Source organism: Apium graveolens, chromosome 8 (assembly GCF_009905375.1).
Source record: "Apium graveolens cultivar Ventura chromosome 8, ASM990537v1, whole genome shotgun sequence".
NCBI lineage: Eukaryota > Viridiplantae > Streptophyta > Magnoliopsida > Apiales > Apiaceae > Apium > Apium graveolens.
This window is the reverse complement of record NC_133654.1, coordinates 259,396,428-259,415,557: the sequence shown is the minus strand read 5'-3', so window position 1 is coordinate 259,415,557 and position 19,130 is coordinate 259,396,428. Positions and strand designations below refer to the sequence as shown.

At 34.3% G+C, this 19,130-nt stretch overlaps 1 protein-coding gene and 1 long non-coding RNA gene across 22 annotated transcripts; one reads left to right on the top strand and one right to left on the bottom strand.

Annotated features, from left to right (window-relative positions):
* Window positions 1–200: 200 nt before the first annotated feature.
* On the top strand, window positions 201–9,984 carry LOC141676519 (uncharacterized). 3 transcript variants are annotated; one of them, XR_012557054.1, is made up of 5 exons: window positions 201–473; window positions 2,251–2,375; window positions 8,854–8,946; window positions 9,383–9,474; window positions 9,706–9,984. It is a non-coding gene; the product is annotated as an uncharacterized LOC141676519 (long non-coding RNA). The 3 variants fall into 3 exon arrangements; XR_012557052.1 differs by having other exon boundaries at window positions 8,753–8,946; XR_012557053.1 differs by lacking the exon at window positions 8,854–8,946 and having other exon boundaries at window positions 218–473.
* Window positions 9,985–12,257: 2,273 nt separating this feature from the next.
* LOC141679139 (uncharacterized) lies at window positions 12,258–16,440 on the bottom strand. 19 transcript variants are annotated; one of them, XR_012558056.1, is made up of 11 exons: window positions 16,323–16,440; window positions 15,799–15,883; window positions 15,597–15,679; window positions 15,353–15,407; window positions 14,902–15,060; window positions 14,376–14,519; window positions 13,277–13,361; window positions 12,989–13,066; window positions 12,809–12,910; window positions 12,635–12,725; window positions 12,261–12,552 (listed from the first exon to the last, which is right to left on the bottom strand). XR_012558056.1 is itself a non-coding variant. In XM_074485636.1 (11 exons), the coding sequence occupies exons 2-5, from the start codon at window positions 15,865–15,867 to the stop codon at window positions 14,991–14,993; spliced, it is 309 nt and encodes a 102-aa protein (XP_074341737.1). In that variant the 5' UTR covers window positions 15,868–15,883; window positions 16,323–16,440; the 3' UTR covers window positions 12,635–12,725; window positions 12,809–12,910; window positions 12,989–13,066; window positions 13,277–13,361; window positions 13,716–13,807; window positions 14,427–14,519; window positions 14,902–14,990. The 19 variants fall into 19 exon arrangements, 8 of the variants coding, with proteins under 8 accessions (XP_074341737.1, XP_074341736.1, XP_074341734.1 ...); XR_012558050.1 differs by having other exon boundaries at window positions 12,263–12,552; window positions 15,353–15,483; window positions 15,787–15,883; XR_012558053.1 differs by having other exon boundaries at window positions 12,263–12,552; window positions 15,353–15,473; window positions 15,787–15,883.
* Window positions 16,441–19,130: the final 2,690 nt, after the last annotated feature.

Sequence of the window (19,130 nt, the reverse complement as noted above, 5' to 3'; positions counted from 1 at the left end):
AAAATGTTATATAGGTTTTTATATAAAAATACAAAGAAATTAAAAAAATAAAAAAAATTCACGTAGCGGTTCTCTAATGAGCGCTAATTTAGTTTAGACTAGTATAGCCTGTTTTGAAACATTATGATAGTTAACATATTTTAAGTATAATTTTTTTATCTATTTTTAACCCTTGCATAGCATTTTCGAAAGGGGTTTTTAAGTTCATGTATCCTAAGTACTATACTTCTAGATTATTTATATATTTTTGGACTTAATCATGTATTACAAAGGAGAGAAGATCTAAAACCGAACATACTTTCCAGAGCAGATTTTTGATTAAGTGTTGAATATAATCTGAGTCATCATTTGCATCAACCATTCTATCGGGTCTTCATTTATCTCCTTCAATCTTGAAAACACGGAGTTTAAATTGATTTAATGGGCTTCTCTACGATTTGAATTCATGGGCTACTTCGAATTGGAAATTGAAGGTACTACGAATTCAACTAATCCTATCTCTGTTTTTCAACCAAGTCTTTTGTAAATTTAATTTTTGCTTATGATTGAGAGTGCTTAATTTCAAATTCAGTTTTGGGCATAATTTTAGGGTTCTATTTTGAAATAATTGAAGTTGTTAAATTAATTTTAGGGTTCTCAATTATATGTTTATGACCCATTCTTGACAAGTGATTTTTCCTCTCTGTCTTCCCAGATGCACACATGTAGCGCCTATTTGATCTCTAATAATATTTATGCCAATTAGTGTATAGAAACTCCATTAGTGGAGATGATCACAAAATGTAACACACACAGAGACAAAGAGAGATGAACCAATGTAATTGTTATTATGAAAATGAATTAACTTGTTCCTGAAATACAGACTGAAAGAGTATATATAAATATAGTCACTAATATCCTAACAGAATTCTATACATACACGTTTTGAATCTGTAACAAATTCCAGCTAAGCATGACCTTATGATATTTACTCTTTTGTGGTATCAGCTAGGCTAGTGTCACTTTGTTGATCAGATATACGTGTAACAATTTATATATACAGATTTCACTATTGTCCTCAAAAATCCATTGATAATATAAAGAGCAGTTGCACATTTTTAAATTGTCTGACAATTATATTTCAGAAAGGGGAAGAGGTGATGCTTCTTTCAATTTGGTGCAACAATTTATATATACAGATTTCACTCTTGTCCTCAAAAATCCATTGATAATATAAAGAGCAGTTGCACATTTTTAAATTGTCTGACAATTATATTTCAGAAAGGAGAAGAGGTGATGCTTATTTCAATTTGGTGCAGCCAAGTATATAGTACTAGTTAATAAAGTAGTCAAATTTTCATTATCTTTTGTTAAACCAACTTGCTTCAAGATTCTTGGTTTTAGAATATATATACTAAGTTGCAGGACATAAAGAAAGGTAATATCCAATCCATTTTTATGTTTTGCTTATTCCAAATATATTTATGTAAGATAAAAATATTGTGGAATGTGATTTTCATATCAATCTATAACGGCTTGACAGGTTCCAAAATCAAAGCAAGAACATAATAAGTGGGAATTCCAATGATTAATATGAGATATGTTCTACAAAATTGAAGTCTTTTCTTAGCTTTGAAGACTTTAAAAACCTAGAAAATTGTAAAGATAAGAAAAACCTTAAACTAGATTAATCTATTAGGCCCCATTGAGCATTTGTGTGGAGCAGTCTTGACGGAGGTAGATACTGGTTTTTAACTGTTATTCATTGCAATTAAAGCAATATCTAAATAGACTACCCGTGAAAGCTATGACTAACTAATTGTTTTGGGAAAATACTTTTAAAAAATTGTTATCTGTCAGATTTAATGATTTTCCTTGTGATAAAGCTGTACTACATAGAGTATGTAAGTTATGAAGCTTATTACAAGAAAACACCATGAAAGCCTTAGAAAGCTCTGCGTCTCGGAGTCCAAAAGTTAGCTTATGTCTAAGGACTTTGTTACCTGTTTTAGTACCTTTAGTAAATTTGTATTAGCTTCTCAATATTCTCTCCGTACACTTTCTAGTAAAACAAGTATATAACTAAGTATAAAACAAGGTTCATGGACAAATTGAGGATTAAAGTGTTGATTAACTTGTGACATACTCCAACTAACTCCACGTGCTGATACTCAGGTTTTTATCTGTACACTCCAGTAATATATTTTCATTGCGGCAGTTGACTTTAACATGCATACTAATATAGTTGGATTTATTTTACTCATTTTATAGAGTAGTGGCAGATCATCGGGACCTGTTGATATTTTATGCTTTGGTTAGGCAATGCAGTGGTGTGTATGCGGCAATGGCTTAGCCAAAAAGAGGCACAAGATCATATTTTCAAGTATGCCAATGAGGTATGTATGATACTTTCATGTACATTATGTTCTGGACTTTTAAAGTAGAATAATAGTGTATCCTGAAGTAGAATTAAAAATGCAGAGGAGTTGGTATTGGATTTTTGGGTATATTTGTTAACTATAATGATACATATGAAACTTTTTAAAGTTTTGGTTGATTGTTTTTCCTGACCAAAAGGAGGAGTCTGGTATGGATTATATTAAATTTTATGTTATCCAGCACCAATTGTCCTATAGGCAACCATACTCAATTGTAGGTAGGAATTCAAGTATAGCTACCTATTGCAAAGGTTGATAATATAGGATGTAAACAAAGCTATCAACTAAAATACTAAACGATTACTCAAGCAATAAGTCCCTACAAGCTGAGATTGTTATTCAAACTAAAAAGAATACCTCCTAAATACATTACTGAAGTGATTTAAATGTTAAAGGTGGCCACGATAAACCAGGAACTGAATACCTGTTTCATCTCCACGACTCTCCTAAACCAACTGAAACACTTGACCTATTCTAGCTGCATGGAAACACATATACGGCTGATTATTCAAATAAAACATACACGTAAATAACAAAACAATTAAACACTTTTAGATTAAATAATTAATCCAACAAACTCCCCCTTAATCTAAAAGTGATTAAGGTCCCTGACTCCCAGCAAAGCACGCATCTTCTCAAATTTGACAATAGACATGGGCTTCGTTAGGACGTCTGTTCGCTGCAACTCAGTACACACATGTTTAATGATGATAGACCCCTTCTCCACACACTCACGTATGAAATGATAACGCACGTCTATGTGCTTACTACAACCAAGAAATACCGGGTTCCTTGCCAAATCGATAGCAGACCTATTATCGATGTAAATCACCACTGGACCAGCCTTGACATCTGTAATTTGACTCAGTAGACTGTGCAACCATATTCCTTGACATGCTGCAGCAGTAGCAGCCATAAACTCAGCTTCACACGAACTCAATGCAACGCACCTTTGCTTCTGAGATACCCATGTAATCAGTGACTCATCCAAATAGAATGCCATACCACCTGTGTTTTTCTTATCCGTGACATCTCCTGCAAGATCACTGTCTGAGAAGCCAGACAACATATAGTCTCCTCGACCTGCAGTATACACTAAACCATAATTTAGTGTCCCTTTCACGTATCTCATGATCCTCTTAACAGCATTTTTGTGTAATATAGTGGGTCTTTCCATAAATCTGCTCACCACCCCCACTGCGTATGCAATGTCTGGGCGTGTGTGAACCAAGTACCTCAGGCCACCCACCATACTTTTAAACTCTGTGGAATTTACTGCCTTTCCTTTCTCGTCTTTGTGCATCTGAACCTTGGACTCCATTGGAAACTTAACTGAATTACAATCAGATAAACCTGCCTTCTCAAGTACCTTTTTTGCATATGCCACCTGCTTCAACTTGATATAGCCATCTCCTTGATCAACTTCTATGCCAAGGTAGTAGCTTAATTTTCCCAAATCTGACATCTCGAATTCTCTACCCATCTGCAATTTAAACTCAGCTATGTTTGTCACCTTTGTACCTGTAATGATCAAGTCATCGACATAAACACCAATGATCAATGATTCATCTCCCTCCTTTCTCGTGTACACAGCATGTTCGGGAGGACATTTTGTAAAGCCAAGCTTCTCAAGACTTTTGTTTAACTGAGTATACCAGGCTCGCGGAGCCTGTCTTAACCCATACAGCTCCTTGAATAACCTGTAAACCTTATGCTCTTGTCCATCCTTCACATAACCTTCGGGCTGACTTACATACACCTCTTCATAAAGTGTACCATTCAAAAAGGCTGACTTCACGTCTAAATGATGAACCTCCCAAGAATTTTTTGCTGTCAATGCAAGTAAGAGACGTACTGTTTCCATCCTTGTTACCGGAGCGAAAGCCTCTTTAAAGTCGACACCATATTTTTGAACATACCCCTTTGCAACTAACCTTGCCTTATGCTTCAAAATTTCACCGTTTGTATCCCTTTTAATCTTGTACACCCATTTCAAGTCAATCGCCTTGTGTCCAGCCGGCAAGTCTGTTAATTCCCACGTCTTGTTTCGTTCTATTGCTTCAATTTCACAGTCCATGGCCTGCCTCCAACATTTTTCTTTACTTGCCTGACTGTAATTTACTGGTTCATCAATGCCAGCCAGCAGTAGCTCATCAGCAAGCTCTTCGTTCAATTCTGTCTCCTCGGTCTCATTGTAAACATCACTGAGAAGTCTGAATTTACGTGGTGGCTCACTCCCATCATAAGTATCCTCGATATTGAGATGACCATCAGTCCTGTTTCCTTGGCTTGTAGTAGAGTCTGCAGACTGAGGCTCTGCAGATTGAGGTTCTGCAGATTGAGGAGTGTGGTGCTCCTCTTCATCACCCTCCATCGTGTTGGTGAATTGAGAGTTTTCTTCCTCATTTATTTCTGCAAACTCAGCACCAGGTAGGCTGAATGAATGCTCTGTAACATTTCCTTCTATTTCACTCCAGTCCCATCCCTGTGCTTTATCAAAAACATCTCGACTGATGTGCACAGTCCTTGTGTTGGGATCAAACAGGCGATATGCCTTCGTTCCAGCTTCCCTTCCAAGATAGACAACACGTTTGCTTCTATTGTCAAGTTTTTTTGTGTGCACACTAGGAATTTTCATGTAAGCAACACAACCAAATACCTTGAGATAATCTACCCGTGGCTTTGTATTTGTCCATGATTCATATGGTGTTGCTCCCACGAGTGCCCGAGTTGGCAAACGGTTTAACAGGTACACAGCATGTCTAATGGCCTCTCCCCACATATATGACGGTATATTTCGCTCCCTTAACAGACTTCTTCCCATGGCCACTACAGTTCGGTTACGTCGCTCCACAACCCCATTTTGTTGTGGAGTGTACGGTGCAGTAAAGTGTCGAGCAATGCCCATTTCTTCACAAAATTTTGTGAATTCATTTGAACAGAACTCACCTTCCTTGTCTGTTCTGAGAACCTTAATCTCCTGGCCTGACTCTTTCTCCACCAAGATCTTGAACCTCTTAAAATGTGTGAATGCTTCGTCTTTAGCCTTAAGCATATAAACCCACATAGCACGGCTAAAATCATCAACAAATAACAAAAAATACTTATTACCTGATGGTGTTGGTGGTGAGATTGGTCCGCAAATATCTCCGTGGATCATATCCAAGCGTTGTTTGGCCGTAAATTGAGTCTGTGAAGGGAAGGGACGTCTAGTCTGTTTAGACATCAAGCATCCTTTGCATATGTCCTTGGGGTGAGTTAATTCTGGTAGACCTGATGCCATTTTATTCTTGGACATAAGCATCATAGCGTTAAAGTTTACATGACCCAGTCGTGAGTGCCACAACCAAGTTATGTTATCTGCCTTCGTCAACAAACAAGCATCCTTAGTACCTTTAATCACCACCTTGTACAGTCTATTCATGGATCTTTTCACTTTCATTATCAAAACATTCCTTTCATTATATATCCACAGGTACTCTCCCTTGATAATAACTTTACTACCGTTCTCAGACAATTGACCCAAGGAAATTATGTTATTGCACAAGCTTGGAATAAAATATACCTCTTTAAAAACACATTCCTTGCCATCATCAGTGGTGAAGTGAACAGATCCTTTCCCCTGTATCTTTACGGTAGACCCATCACCAAATTTAACTTCCCCTGTCACGTTATCATCCAACACCTTAAACTTTGAACGTTGGCCAGTCATGTGATTACTGGCCCCGTTGTCAAGGTACCATACACTCGATTCACCATCTTTACCAGTATCCGTCCTGCTGAGTTTCGGTTGTATAGCTGTCTCATTTAGAAAAATGGCTTCATTCTTGACGTCCTGACACTTTGCCAAGAGGAGCGTTGGTTCATCATCATTTGTTTGAGCCAAGTTTACTTCATTTCTTTCTTCCTTATCTCGTCTGGGTTTACGGCACTTCGCTGTATAATGCCCATAAACAAGGCAGTTAAAGCAACGTACCTTACTTCTGTCACATCCACCTCTAGCACCATCTCTACCTCTGATTTTATTTGTGCTGCGAGAGTTCCCTCTGGTTCCCCATTTTAACCACTCATCCCGTGTGAATAACAACTGACCATCTTTGTTCTGCAATTTGCCATCTCTGCTCTCCCTCTTAATCCATTCTTCCTCTGTAAGAAGAAGCTGTTGTTCACCATTCTCCGTTTTGCCACGCAGTCTCTCTTCGTGGGCCTTAAGAGATCCAACTATTTCCTCAACAGACATTTTCTCCAAATCGCCAAACTGTTCAATAGCTGACGCTATCTGTAGGAACTTGGTGGGTACAGCTCGAAGGAGTTTTTTAACCACATATGCTTCCTCAATTGTCTCCCCCAGGGCTCGGATATTTGTTACCAAGCCATTCAATCTCATACAAAAATCATCAAGTAATTCAGTCTCTTTCATAGTGAGTGATTCAAACTCTGATTTTAGAGTCTGAGCCTTCGCTTTCTTGACTTTGTCTGCACCCAGGTGTACTGTTTTGATCACGTCCCAAGCTTCTTTAGCATTTGTTCTTTCTGCAATCGACAAAAGTAAATCCTCAGGAATGCCCTGGTAAATTATGGTCAGTGCTCGCTTATCAACCTTGTCTTCAACCGCCGTCTTGGGATCTTCAGGTTCTACAGCTTCCCACACGCTATGGCCTGCATAAAGACGCGCATTTTCATGGCCCATGCCGTGTAGTTTGTTCTGGTAAGCATAGGATAACTCAGACCAAATGAGCTTTCCTTTCCCTTGGTGGTTGCCATCAGTGTTCAGGTTGAAAGTGGTCGTGGTGTAGGCTCTGATACCAGATATAGGATGTAAACAAAGCTATCAACTAAAATACTAAACGATTACTCAAGCAATAAGTCTCTACAAGCTGAGATTGTTATTCAAACTAAAAAGTATAACTCCTGAATACATTACTGAAGTGATTTAAATGTTAAAGGTGGCCACGATAAACCAGGAACTGAATACCTGTTTTATCTCCACGACTCTCCTAAACCAACTGAAACACTTGACCTATTCTAGCTGCATGGAAACACATACACAGCTGATTATTCAAATAAAACATACACGTAAATAACAAAACAATTAAACACTTTTAGATTAAATAATTAATCCAACAGATAATTTAATTTCAACATTGTAAGCTGGAATTCTAGTTCGATGGATTGAGTCTCTTTTCTTGATTCCTTGATTCCTTGCTTGCATGGAGCTACTGAGAGAGAATTGCGTTAGAAACATTAATATTTAACTAAAACTACTGTAAATAGCAGGTGTGACCTTCTGATATTATATAAGTATGATATATCTGCTGATTTTTTTATCCTTATATTTTAAGAATTAGATAAATATTATTAGTGAATATTATATATGGTGTTACAAAGATTGCATTTTTATTAATTAATTTTACTAAAATGTTCCAAGCTACCTGTTTAGTTTGTATAATTGGAGTCAAACTCACAAGATCCTGCCTTTATTGCTTCTAGTGGGTTTTCAAGTTTTTTTTACTTATAACTGTGTTCAAGGGATTATCTGTAAAATCTAATTGTTTGTGTAAAGTTCCCAGCATTAATTGTGCTGATTGCTTAGATTACACCAGCTAAATCAGCACTCAAATTCTCATAATCAGGAACCTGGATACTCTTCCCTAACAAGCAAAACAATTTTTAAGAATGCTTTGATTTATATTTGCTGCTCTAAGGGGGGTCTGAAGGCTGAGGTCTGAGGTTATTATAACTTTGTTTGGAACATATGGGTATAATTATTTTTTTCAATTGAATTCTTGAATATGAATTATTACTATTGTGCATTGATGTTTGATTTTTATGATGTTCAGTGTTGTTAGTTCTTGATCGTTATATTTTAAGAATTAGATAAAGATTATTAGTGAATATTGTTGATGGTGTTACAAAGATTGCATTTTTAGTAATTAATTTTACTAAAATGTTCCAAGCTACTTGTTTAGTTTGTATAATTGGAGTCACAACTCACAAGATCCTGCCTTTATTGCTTCTAGTGGGTTTTCTAGTTTTTTTTTTACTTATAACTATGTTGAAGGATATCTGTAAAATATGATTCTTTGCGTAAAGTTCACAGCCTTAACTGTGTTGATTGCTTAGATTACACCAGCTAAAGAATCAATAGTGATAGCCACGTAATATACATGTCAGCTAGTATAATGCTAGTCGGTTAGTAATTAGTTTTATGTTGATCTCCAAAGGTTTAATCATACAATAAACTAAACCAAAATGGAGGATAGAATTAGAATATAAGAAGATACTGGAATATGAACATGGACTAATGCCGTCTTATTACTTCATTTACGTATTAGTTTGAAGCTTTTGTTCTGCTCACGGGATGGTGCTCAGGGTGGTGGATTTTTAAGTGGTTGAGTCTGATTTGGATGGTGTTTTTGCTGGTTTTTTTGGTCAGAGGCTTTTCTGTTTGTGATGATTTGAAATTTCTCTGTGTTTTCTGGGTTCTCTGGAATTTTGGTTGCATGGGACCTGGATGGTGATTTGGATGGTATGTTTTTTTCTTTGCAGCTTATATTTCTGGATTTTCTGCTTGTTGATCTTGCTAGTTTTTTTTAGAATAAGGCTGGAAGTGCTTGTTTTTAAAGTCTTTTTGCCTATGGGGAGTGGAAATTTTTCTGGGAGTTTATGTTCTCTGGTAGTTTATTAGCATGGGGAATCTTGCTTTGGTTTTTTTAGTTAATTCAGGTGGTAAAGATTAGAGGTATATTTGGATTTTCTGGGTTTTTTAGGTGTCTGGGGTGTTTTGAGGTGAATGATGCGGTTTGAGCCGCACAGTCACCAGAGACCAGCATATGCTTATCGGTGTTGCAAAAGATGGTTGTAATGAGCTGATAATATTTTTGATTAAAAATAATCTCCACATTGTTTTACAAATATTGATCAAATAGAAAATTTTTTAATACTTTGTCTTTCATATTTTGAAGGATCTTGGTTCAAAGGAACTATACCAAAAAGGAAATTAAAGAGATACGAGAGCTTTGGGCACAATTTTTTACTTAAGAATGTTTCTAACAAGGTAATTTTTTTAAAATTTTTAGATCCTCCATTTATGCTATAAGTACTTGATAGAAGCATATAACCATTTTATAATTGGATGTGTTAGTTGATTTTATTTGTTTACAATATGTATGGTTCTGCATAAAAGCATTTCTTACCTTGCTATTTCAAACATTTAACTGAAATATAGAATCTTCGTGTTGGTTATAATTTGCATGATTCTGAATTTATTTTTTATTGAACATTTCAGAGAAAAATGAGAACGGATGGTCAAGCATTTAAAAGCATCTCATGTTCGTGTCAAAAGACAATATGTAGTTTTGCGATCTCAATTTACAGAAAGAAAAGGTGGACTTGAAGATTTTGAAGTACTTGTTAGGGGAGACACGTTATGTGTTATTTTATCTGTAAGGGAAACATAATAGAAAGAGTTGGATGGTATTTGTAATTGAGTATATACTTTTCTTCCGAGATTGGTATATTTAAATTTTCTAAATTTATTATAATATATAATTTTTAAGTTTTACAATTTAATTTTTTGTTGTACTGTATTTTTGGGATTTTAGTATTAATTGTATAATGAAACAGGTTTATAGATAATATATAAAATATCAATGGAAAATAGGAAAAAAAAATTAATTTTTTAGTGACAAAAAGCGTCGGCATTCTATCTAACCAACGCTATTGATGAGAAGCAAGTGTGTCGGTATTTCTCATAACTGATGCATTTGGTGAGAAGCAATAGCGTCGGTTAACAAAAAGGTGAACCAGCGCAACAGGTGACAAGCAAGTGCATCGGCATTTTAGTGAACCGACGCAACAGGTGAGAACCAATAGCGTCGGCATTGGGTATAACCGAAGCAATTAATCAAACCAGAAGCGTCGGCTATATCTATAACACCGATGCTATAAGTCAACCTACAGCGTCGGTTGATTAACCTATTACGTGTGTCGTTTAACCGACGCAATTAATGCTTCTGTGTCGCTCGTTTAACCGACGCTGCAGGTCCATACCTATAGCGTCTCCCACACTTACTTCGCCACTTGACCGACGCTTAGTGCTGTTTTAACCGACGCTAAAAGTCCACTCTGCACTAGTGATACTGGGCTTTCTTGTCGTCCTTAACTTCTGCTAACTCAAAAGCTTTTTCCATTTCTCTCAACCATGACTGTGCTTTAATCGGGTCTGGCAAACCTAAGAACTCTGGGGGATGAACAGATTGAATGTGTTTGAAATTTCCAACTTTAGGGGCCACGGGTTGTTGCAAAAGCTGAGCAAGTCTGCTCATTATGGTGGTTTCTGGATTTATTTTTGGGTCTTGAGTTGGAATTTCTTCTTCTTGGTGACCTGGTGAGTTGGCCATTTCTTACAAACCTGATTGAGTAATTATTTAGCAATATGATAACATGGCATAGATATATCAACATTTTCTATAAAATAGCTTTTGCGGGTTTTAAGCTTTACCCAATTTGCACATACAGTCCTATTACTACATAATTCTCATATCAGTATTGTTTTATCATGGCACAAAATAGAGTTTTACGATCTTTAAACATGGTTATACGAAAACATGGTTGTATAGAAAGATGATATTTAGAACAGTTATGAGATATTTAGGGTGCACAATGGAAAACAAGACAATGGATTTATTTAAACAAGGGTACATAAAGATAAGTCTGGCTATCACAAGTTCTGAAATAAGGTACAATATTATAGCAGGGTTAAACAGAGGAAAAATTGGAAAATATCCCCTTATCTACCCCTAACTTCTAACAACTACTACTACAATATAGTTCTGAAATACAACATGATAAATGAAAAAGGGATCCCGCCATCTGACCAAGTCTCCCAAAGCCTACCGGCGCTAAAAAACAACAACTACGGGCTCAACCAACAGTCCTGTCTAATCATCCAGAATCTCTCTCAATACATCCACCATCCAGCGATTGATCTTATGCAGCCTCCGGGCCTTAGCATAAGCATCACTAGTGGATGGTCCCTTATCCAATCTCCTCCTGGAAACCTGCTTCACCATCTTCACCCTAACTCGCCACTCATCATCCATAACTGAAGCACTCTGCCTAGACTCTCGGGCTAGCCTATCCACCAAAGCTCCAAACTCAGGAATGCGGTAGTAAACAAAGTCTCGATCCTAGGCTAACTTGTCACCCACACTAACAGGTACAGTCTTAGGCATCTCAGACTCTGGCTCAAGGGCAGGGGTCTCCGAATCTGGCCTCAAGGGTGAAATCTACATAGGGATCACTAGTGCAGACTGGACTTTTAGCGTCGGTTAAAACAACACTAAGGCGTCGGTCAAGTGGCGAAATAAGTGTGGGAGACGCTATAGGTATGGACCTACATCGTCGGTTAAACGAGCGACACAAAAACATTAATTGCGTCGGTTAAACGACACACATCATAGGTTAATCAACCGACGCTGTAGGTTGACTTATAACGTCGATGTTATATATATAAACGACGTTATTGGTCGCCTTGCAATGCGTCAGTTGGACAAAATGCCGATGCTTTTGGTTTGATTAATTACATCGGTTATATCCAATGTCGACGCTATTGCTTGTCACCTGTTGTGCTGGTTCTCCTGTTTGTTCACCGACGTTATTGCTTCTCACCGAATGCATCAGTTAGCAAAAATGCCGACACACTTGCTTCTCATCAATAGCGTCAGTTAGCTAGAATGCCGACGCTTTTTGTCACTGAAAAATTACTGTTTTTCCTGTTTTCTGCTGATATTTTATATATTTTTTATAAACTTGTTTCAATATACAATTAATACTAACATCCCAAAAATACACTACAACAAAATATTAAATTGTCCACGTTAAAATTTAGAAATTTTAAATATACCAATCTTGGAAGAAAAGTATATATTGAATTACAAATACCATCCAACTCTTTCTATCATGGTTTCCTTACGGATAAAATAACACATAACGTGTCTCCCCTAACAAGTATACTTCAAAATCTTCAAGTCCCCCTTTTCTTTCTGTAAATCAAGATCGCAAAACTACATCTTGTCTTTTTACACGAACATGAGATGTTTTTAAATGATTGACCGTCCGTTCTCATTTTTCTCTGAAATGTTCAATAAATAATAAATTCACAATCATGAAAATTATAACAAACACGAAGATTCTAAAGTAAAAAAAAAAATTACCTTGTTAGGAATATTCTAAAGTAAAAAATTGTGCCCAAAGCTCTCGTATCTCTTTAATTTCATTTTTGATAAAGTTCCTTGAGCCAAGACCCTTCAAAATATGAAAGTCAAAATATTAAAAAAATGTCTATTTGATCAATATTTGTAAAACAATGTTGAGATTATTTTTCTTACCACTTTCCAATTTATGGTGGAATTTTTTTGAGAAAGCATGATTATGTCGTGCATGTACCACATAACGAAAATACCACAGTCCGTGCCTTCTTGTTGAGGACACTACGCATAAAGCAATATCATTTTTCAAGTTATGTATAAAAAAACAAAAAAAAATTCAAACATGTAAACAAGGAATACCTGAACCTCAAAATGATGCTAGAGAAATTCTTTTCTGTTATTCATTTTCCACCTTCTCGTACGTATAATTTATACGCCCTGTGAATTAAGCATCTATCATTATTCACATTTATTATGAAATTAGAACAATACATTATGCAAAACTAAAATTCATATTTAACTTACGTCCGGGCAGGTGTTGTCCATAACTATTTATAACAAAATTTTCAAAAAATGTTCACCAAATTGTCCACAAACCAAATGTTTACCACATTAAAAAAAAATCTCAAGTACTAGAAGTGGTCATACATCCTCTTAGATGAAGTGGAGAGCCTCAATATCATACTTCATCAAGCTAGGCCTCGCTGTAAGTCGCTCGAGTCTTGGACAACCACTAAAAAGTTCAAGCAAATAAATTTTAGCTATGGAAAATCATGTAAAGACAAACCATAATACATAGTGGGGTTATAAGAGAAATAATGCAACTAACAGGCTTCTAACCTTTGGGTTTATAATCGTCTATACTCAGCATATAGTCAAATGCATACCGAAGTAGAAGACAGACAAATTATAGCACGGTGGCTAAAATGACATTAGTTAAACAATATTTACATGCATGCACAAACTTGGTCAATGAAGAAGTAAAATGCTGAAGGTCAGACTATAGGACCACTTGTACAGGATTTAGAGTAAATTAAGGCTGCAAGCACTATTCCTTTCCAGTTGGTGCAAGTTAAAGCATATTTACCAAATTTTCAACAGCCTCCCGCTGTTCATCATTTGGAAGCAATGATGAAGGTAAATTGCTCAAGGACGAGAACTGAAACTCACAAACATCCTCTACAAAAGGAGGTACATTGAGATACAATGAACATGCTCACTAGAAACAATCAGACAATTTAGCAAGGTTTTAATAAAGTCCAATTTTAGCAGGTTCTGCATATTTATGTTTGTGAACACCAAATATTTTAGTTCCAGTACTATTAAAATTTGCTTAGCATAGTAATTTGCATTTACAAATTTACTTGTACCTGATTATTAAATTTGCATATGACCAGGTGGAAAATTAGTAGTTTACATTCATTACATGACATACAAGGAATTTGTAGTTGATGCCTTGGTGTAGGGTTGCTAGTATACCGTAGTGCAAAACTAAAGAGAACTATCCAAGGTTAATATCAATAGAACTTTGCTGGCAGAGATGTAGTGGAAAAAAGTAGTAAGAAAAAGAGTCCACATCAATTGGGAAATTAGGAGGTCATTTTGGTTTCCCATTAATGCAGGGTAAATCAACCAATGTCCTTAATTTTCAATGATAAAATCAACCTGGTAACCCTAGTAGATCCACACACACATATATATAAATACATATCAATATCAACAAAAAAAAGTGAGGTCTCTAACATACTGTTTTGCCGTAATCTGTCTCAAGATAATATCCAAGACTCCTAGGGCCTACTTGATAACTTTTTACCCTGAAAATCAGGAACTATTTGCACAGGGACTACGAAACTGCCCCTTCCAGTAAAGCTGCTCTTTGCTCAAGTTTCCTCTGTAAAATAATAACAAAAATTGTACTAATGGTTAAAACGACCATTATAGAAATTAGAAAAACTGTGATATCAAAAAAATAAGTATGAATAGATACGATCCATCAATGCTAAAAACAAATTGATAAAGATATCCCCTAGGCATCAAAAATAAAAATAAAAAAAAAGCCTACAAGCAAGCTTATATATCAAAATTCTAGATACTTTTACATTCCACCACAAAATATAATCTACAACTAATATAGAGAAGAATCATCTTTATGTCGTTAATAGATAGTGCTCTATGAAACCTTAAAGAGGACTTGTCCCAGCATCGAAACAGTTTACAAGCTAACCCCTCACAATCATAAACCCTAAGAGTTGAACCATATAGTAAAATAGTACCTAAAAGTCAACCCTGCAAGAGGTCCCTGAAATTAAGGAAACTGAAATCCTCCGCTGAGACAGTAACTACAAGAGCAGAATTCGCCCATTTAGATAACGCCGAGAAAAAGACATGTCATTAACACATAGTTCTGATGGCTTGGTACTGTTGAGAACAACCTGCAATAACCATTTAAATAACTTAAAATCAAAAATTTCTGTAATATCCTTCAGCTTCATCAAATGTCAATTCACTAATTCAGGCATCTCAATATTTCTAGAATGTATACTTTCTTCTTCTTTTATTTTTAGTAGATAACTAAATATACAGTCAAACTATAAATATCACACAAGGTAAAAAACTTAATCGTTAATCTCAAACATCCTGTTTACTTTGACAATTGCAGTTAATAAAAGTTTAAATGTAATATAATATAGTTGTAGGCTTTGCATAATAGAAAATAAAATTTACCTGCCCACCAGGATACATGCAGAATGAATAGCAACTACGGTTAATTGCTCCTGAGCTATTATTTCCATGAACATAACAACAATTTTGTAATCAGCAACCTGTACTTTTCCACGCCCTGACTCTGTTTAAACCTTAAAACAAATATGACATTTCGTAATAAAAACAAATATATATATATATATATATATACATACCCAACTTCACAATACAATAGCAATCAAGCATAACATACTATAATTTAAACCTGAATAGTTCTTCACTTTGTGAAAAGGATGATATCTTAAAAACACATCCCCGAATCTCACATACGAAAGGCCTACAAGAGCTCTGTCATTTATGAACAGTAAATGTCAACTTAGATGAAAAAGTAAATGTCAGCCTAGGATTCATTGAAGTTGTCTGAAAAATAAAATTATAAAGACAAAAATTGTAACATTTCTATATACAGTTCCTTAAAGCTTGAGAAAGCCCAATCAAAACCTCTTTAGAGTCCTTGGGAGCCAACCAAAGTGCATATGCCAGGACTATCAACTGTAACGACAAATAGATAATCAAAGTAATTAAAGAGTACTGAATAGACAACTAGAGGACAAGAATTTTATAAATAAAAAAGATAACCAATCTTGAAGAAACGCAAACAAAATATAGCACTACCTCCAACACATCCTGCATCACTCGACTAGAAAAGCCCCAGCAAGACACATACCAATATACTAGAAAAGCCCCAGCAAGACACATACCAATATTGTATCTTTAATTCAGTTTTTTTTCCTATTTACAACTAATATACCAATAATATACAGCAAGACACATACCAATATACTTCCTTGAATCTTTAATTCCGATTTTTTTTTCTTATGAGACCTTTATCAAACAGTTTGCAATCAAATTGTATACGTAGATACATACAACTCTCTGGTTTAAATTTCTTGTATATATAGATACATACAACTATGTGGTGTAAATTTACCTGAAAGTCATTTGATTTTGATGAGTGACCGTCTCTGTCTCCGCGGAATAGTGTTTGTCTCTATGGGCCGATGGTGTCTCCGTGGGTGGTTGTGTTTTTGAGTCTCGTGGTATTATTTTTGTTTTAATTTAAATTTTATATGAAAAGTTTTAAATTGTTTTCTATTACAAATAAAAATTGTTTTCTATTTCAAATATGCATATATGTGTTCTATTTTAAATTGTTTTCTATTTCAAATAAAAATTATTTTCTATTTCAAATATAATATGCACATATGTGTTCTATTTTAAATTGTTTTCTACTTCAAATATAATATGAACATATGTGTCTTTTTTAAATATAAGTGTCCTATTTTAAATATAATAGAATTGATAGTGGAGTAATTTTAGGTGTTTTTTTTAAATCTATACTATACTATTATAAGGAAAACATGGTTTCGTTTGGTCCGTTCGTTAACAACTTCCTAAAAAATATCTTAACACCTTCCAAAAAAGTTCAAACAAATATTATTTAACTGAAAAAATTAAATCATCATATGATGTAACTACAAACTCTATGAATTATTATCTAACTTAATTTCCAATCGTACTCAACTTCTATCTTAGCAGAGAACCAAACACTTCCAAATTAATTTTATTAATCTATACAATTATAAGGAAAACATGATTTTGTTTGATTGATTGATTAACAGCTTCCTAAAAAATATCTTTACACCTTCCAAAAAAAGTTCAAACAAATATTATTTAACTGAAAAATAAATCATGTATATGATATAACTACAAACTCTATGAATTTTTATCTAACTTAATTTCTAATTAAATTCTGTCTTAGCAGGGAATAAAACACTTCCAAACTAGTTTTATTAATTCAAATTATGTTATAACCAAATATTTAATAAATAAAATAAAAAAAAAACATTAAAAAATAATAGCAAATCATCCACATACAGTGATATTCAAGACTCCCACTTTATTACAGGCATAAAAGAAGGACTTTTAAGATTTTAACTATCTAAATTTTGAATCTTTCAATAATATAATATATACAAAATAATACGTAAAAGTTTTAATTTCATTAATCTCAATAATATATATATATTGTTTTTTATTATTTAGTTTTACAAAATAATCAAATAATAGAAATTATAAATATTATAATCAGTCTGTGCATGACAAGAGTTATACACTTGTATAATATTAAGTGTCCTATTTTAAAAGACTTGTATAATATTAAGTGTCCTATTTTAAATATAATAGAACGACCAATAACCAAACTTTTAATGTTTCATCTTTGATATAATAGTATAGATTATAGATAGATAGATACGACAAACCTTTTATAAATATTATTTATTAGTTTGTTTGTAATAATTAGTTAGTTATTTTCAATTTTTGTTTTTCAATTTATTTTTAAAAAAAATACTTTCTTGAAACTTAATTATCACACAATACTTGTGCATATCTATTCTCTACAATTATATGATTAATTGTCATTATTGTTATTTATTTTGCTTATTCAATAAATATCAACATTTTTTTGTATATTATACTCGCTTAGTAGTAATGTCGTATTTCTTTTTTAAATCAATATATAATATAATTAATGTAGGTAAAGATGAAAACTTGATTCATGTTAAACAAATTAATATGGAAGATTTTTTCAAAAAAGACATGTAGTATGGACGCGGGGAGTATTTGCATTAGTGCACTATCCACTGATTGTTAACACATGTGAGTTTATTTATATAAAATTAAATTTTTAATTAATTTTCAGATATTGAAAAATAACATTTTAAATCTACTAATTATTAACATTTAAATTAATTAGTTAATTTATTGTTAGAATTGTTCGGTGAAATATCAATTCTTTTGTAATTATAAATTTTTTTATTTAATTTCTTTTATATTTTTAAAGAATTTAGAGTTTAGTATATCATAGATAATTAATTTTCCAGTATTTTTGAATGATTTTAATAACATCCACAATTTTATTAATTTCATTTCATATTTAAAATTATACTTAAAAATATCATAACCTATAGCGTCGACATTTCAATACCCACACTAAAACAAACCCTCAAGCGTCGGCATTCAGAAGACGATGCTTTAAACCAAATATAAAGCGTTGGCATTTACAAGGCGACGCTTTAAACCAAACCTACAGCGTCAGCATTTTAAATGCCGATGCTGTACGTAGAAGTTATAGCATCGACATTATAAAGACCGACGCTATATAGAGTTTTAGGCGTCGGCGTTTTAAAGCTCGACGCTACAGGTTGTTAAAATCGTCGGTTGTATTAAAAACCGACGCAACAGATAATGAACAAATGCGTTAAGGCGTCGGTTAAAGTTACAACCGACACTCCAGAGTGTTTAAGCGTCGGTTCTATATTTAACTGACGCAAAAAGTGCGACACAGAAAGACCTTTCTGTAATAGTGGATCTCACTACTCTCAGAAGGGTCCTCCTCTGGGTCTGAACTAACATACACAGGCTCCTCTAGAGAGGGTGGAATGGGGTCCACTGGGGTACCAATCAAACTAATCTCTGAATTTGAGTCACTACCACTACTGGGATCCTGAGGGAAAACACAAAACAGCAACCAAGAAATAATGTTAGGGTTAAATAAAGCTTCCAGCTAACTCACGCCCTAATTCTAGTTTCCACTGCACTAATAAACACTTTCCTTAGACAATACCTAATAGTCTAACTCAACTCTATATGAGTCGAACACTCTCGCGATATACATATACCCAAAATACCCCCTTTTTATTATTCCTAACTTGTCTCAGGGACTAGATCATGTATC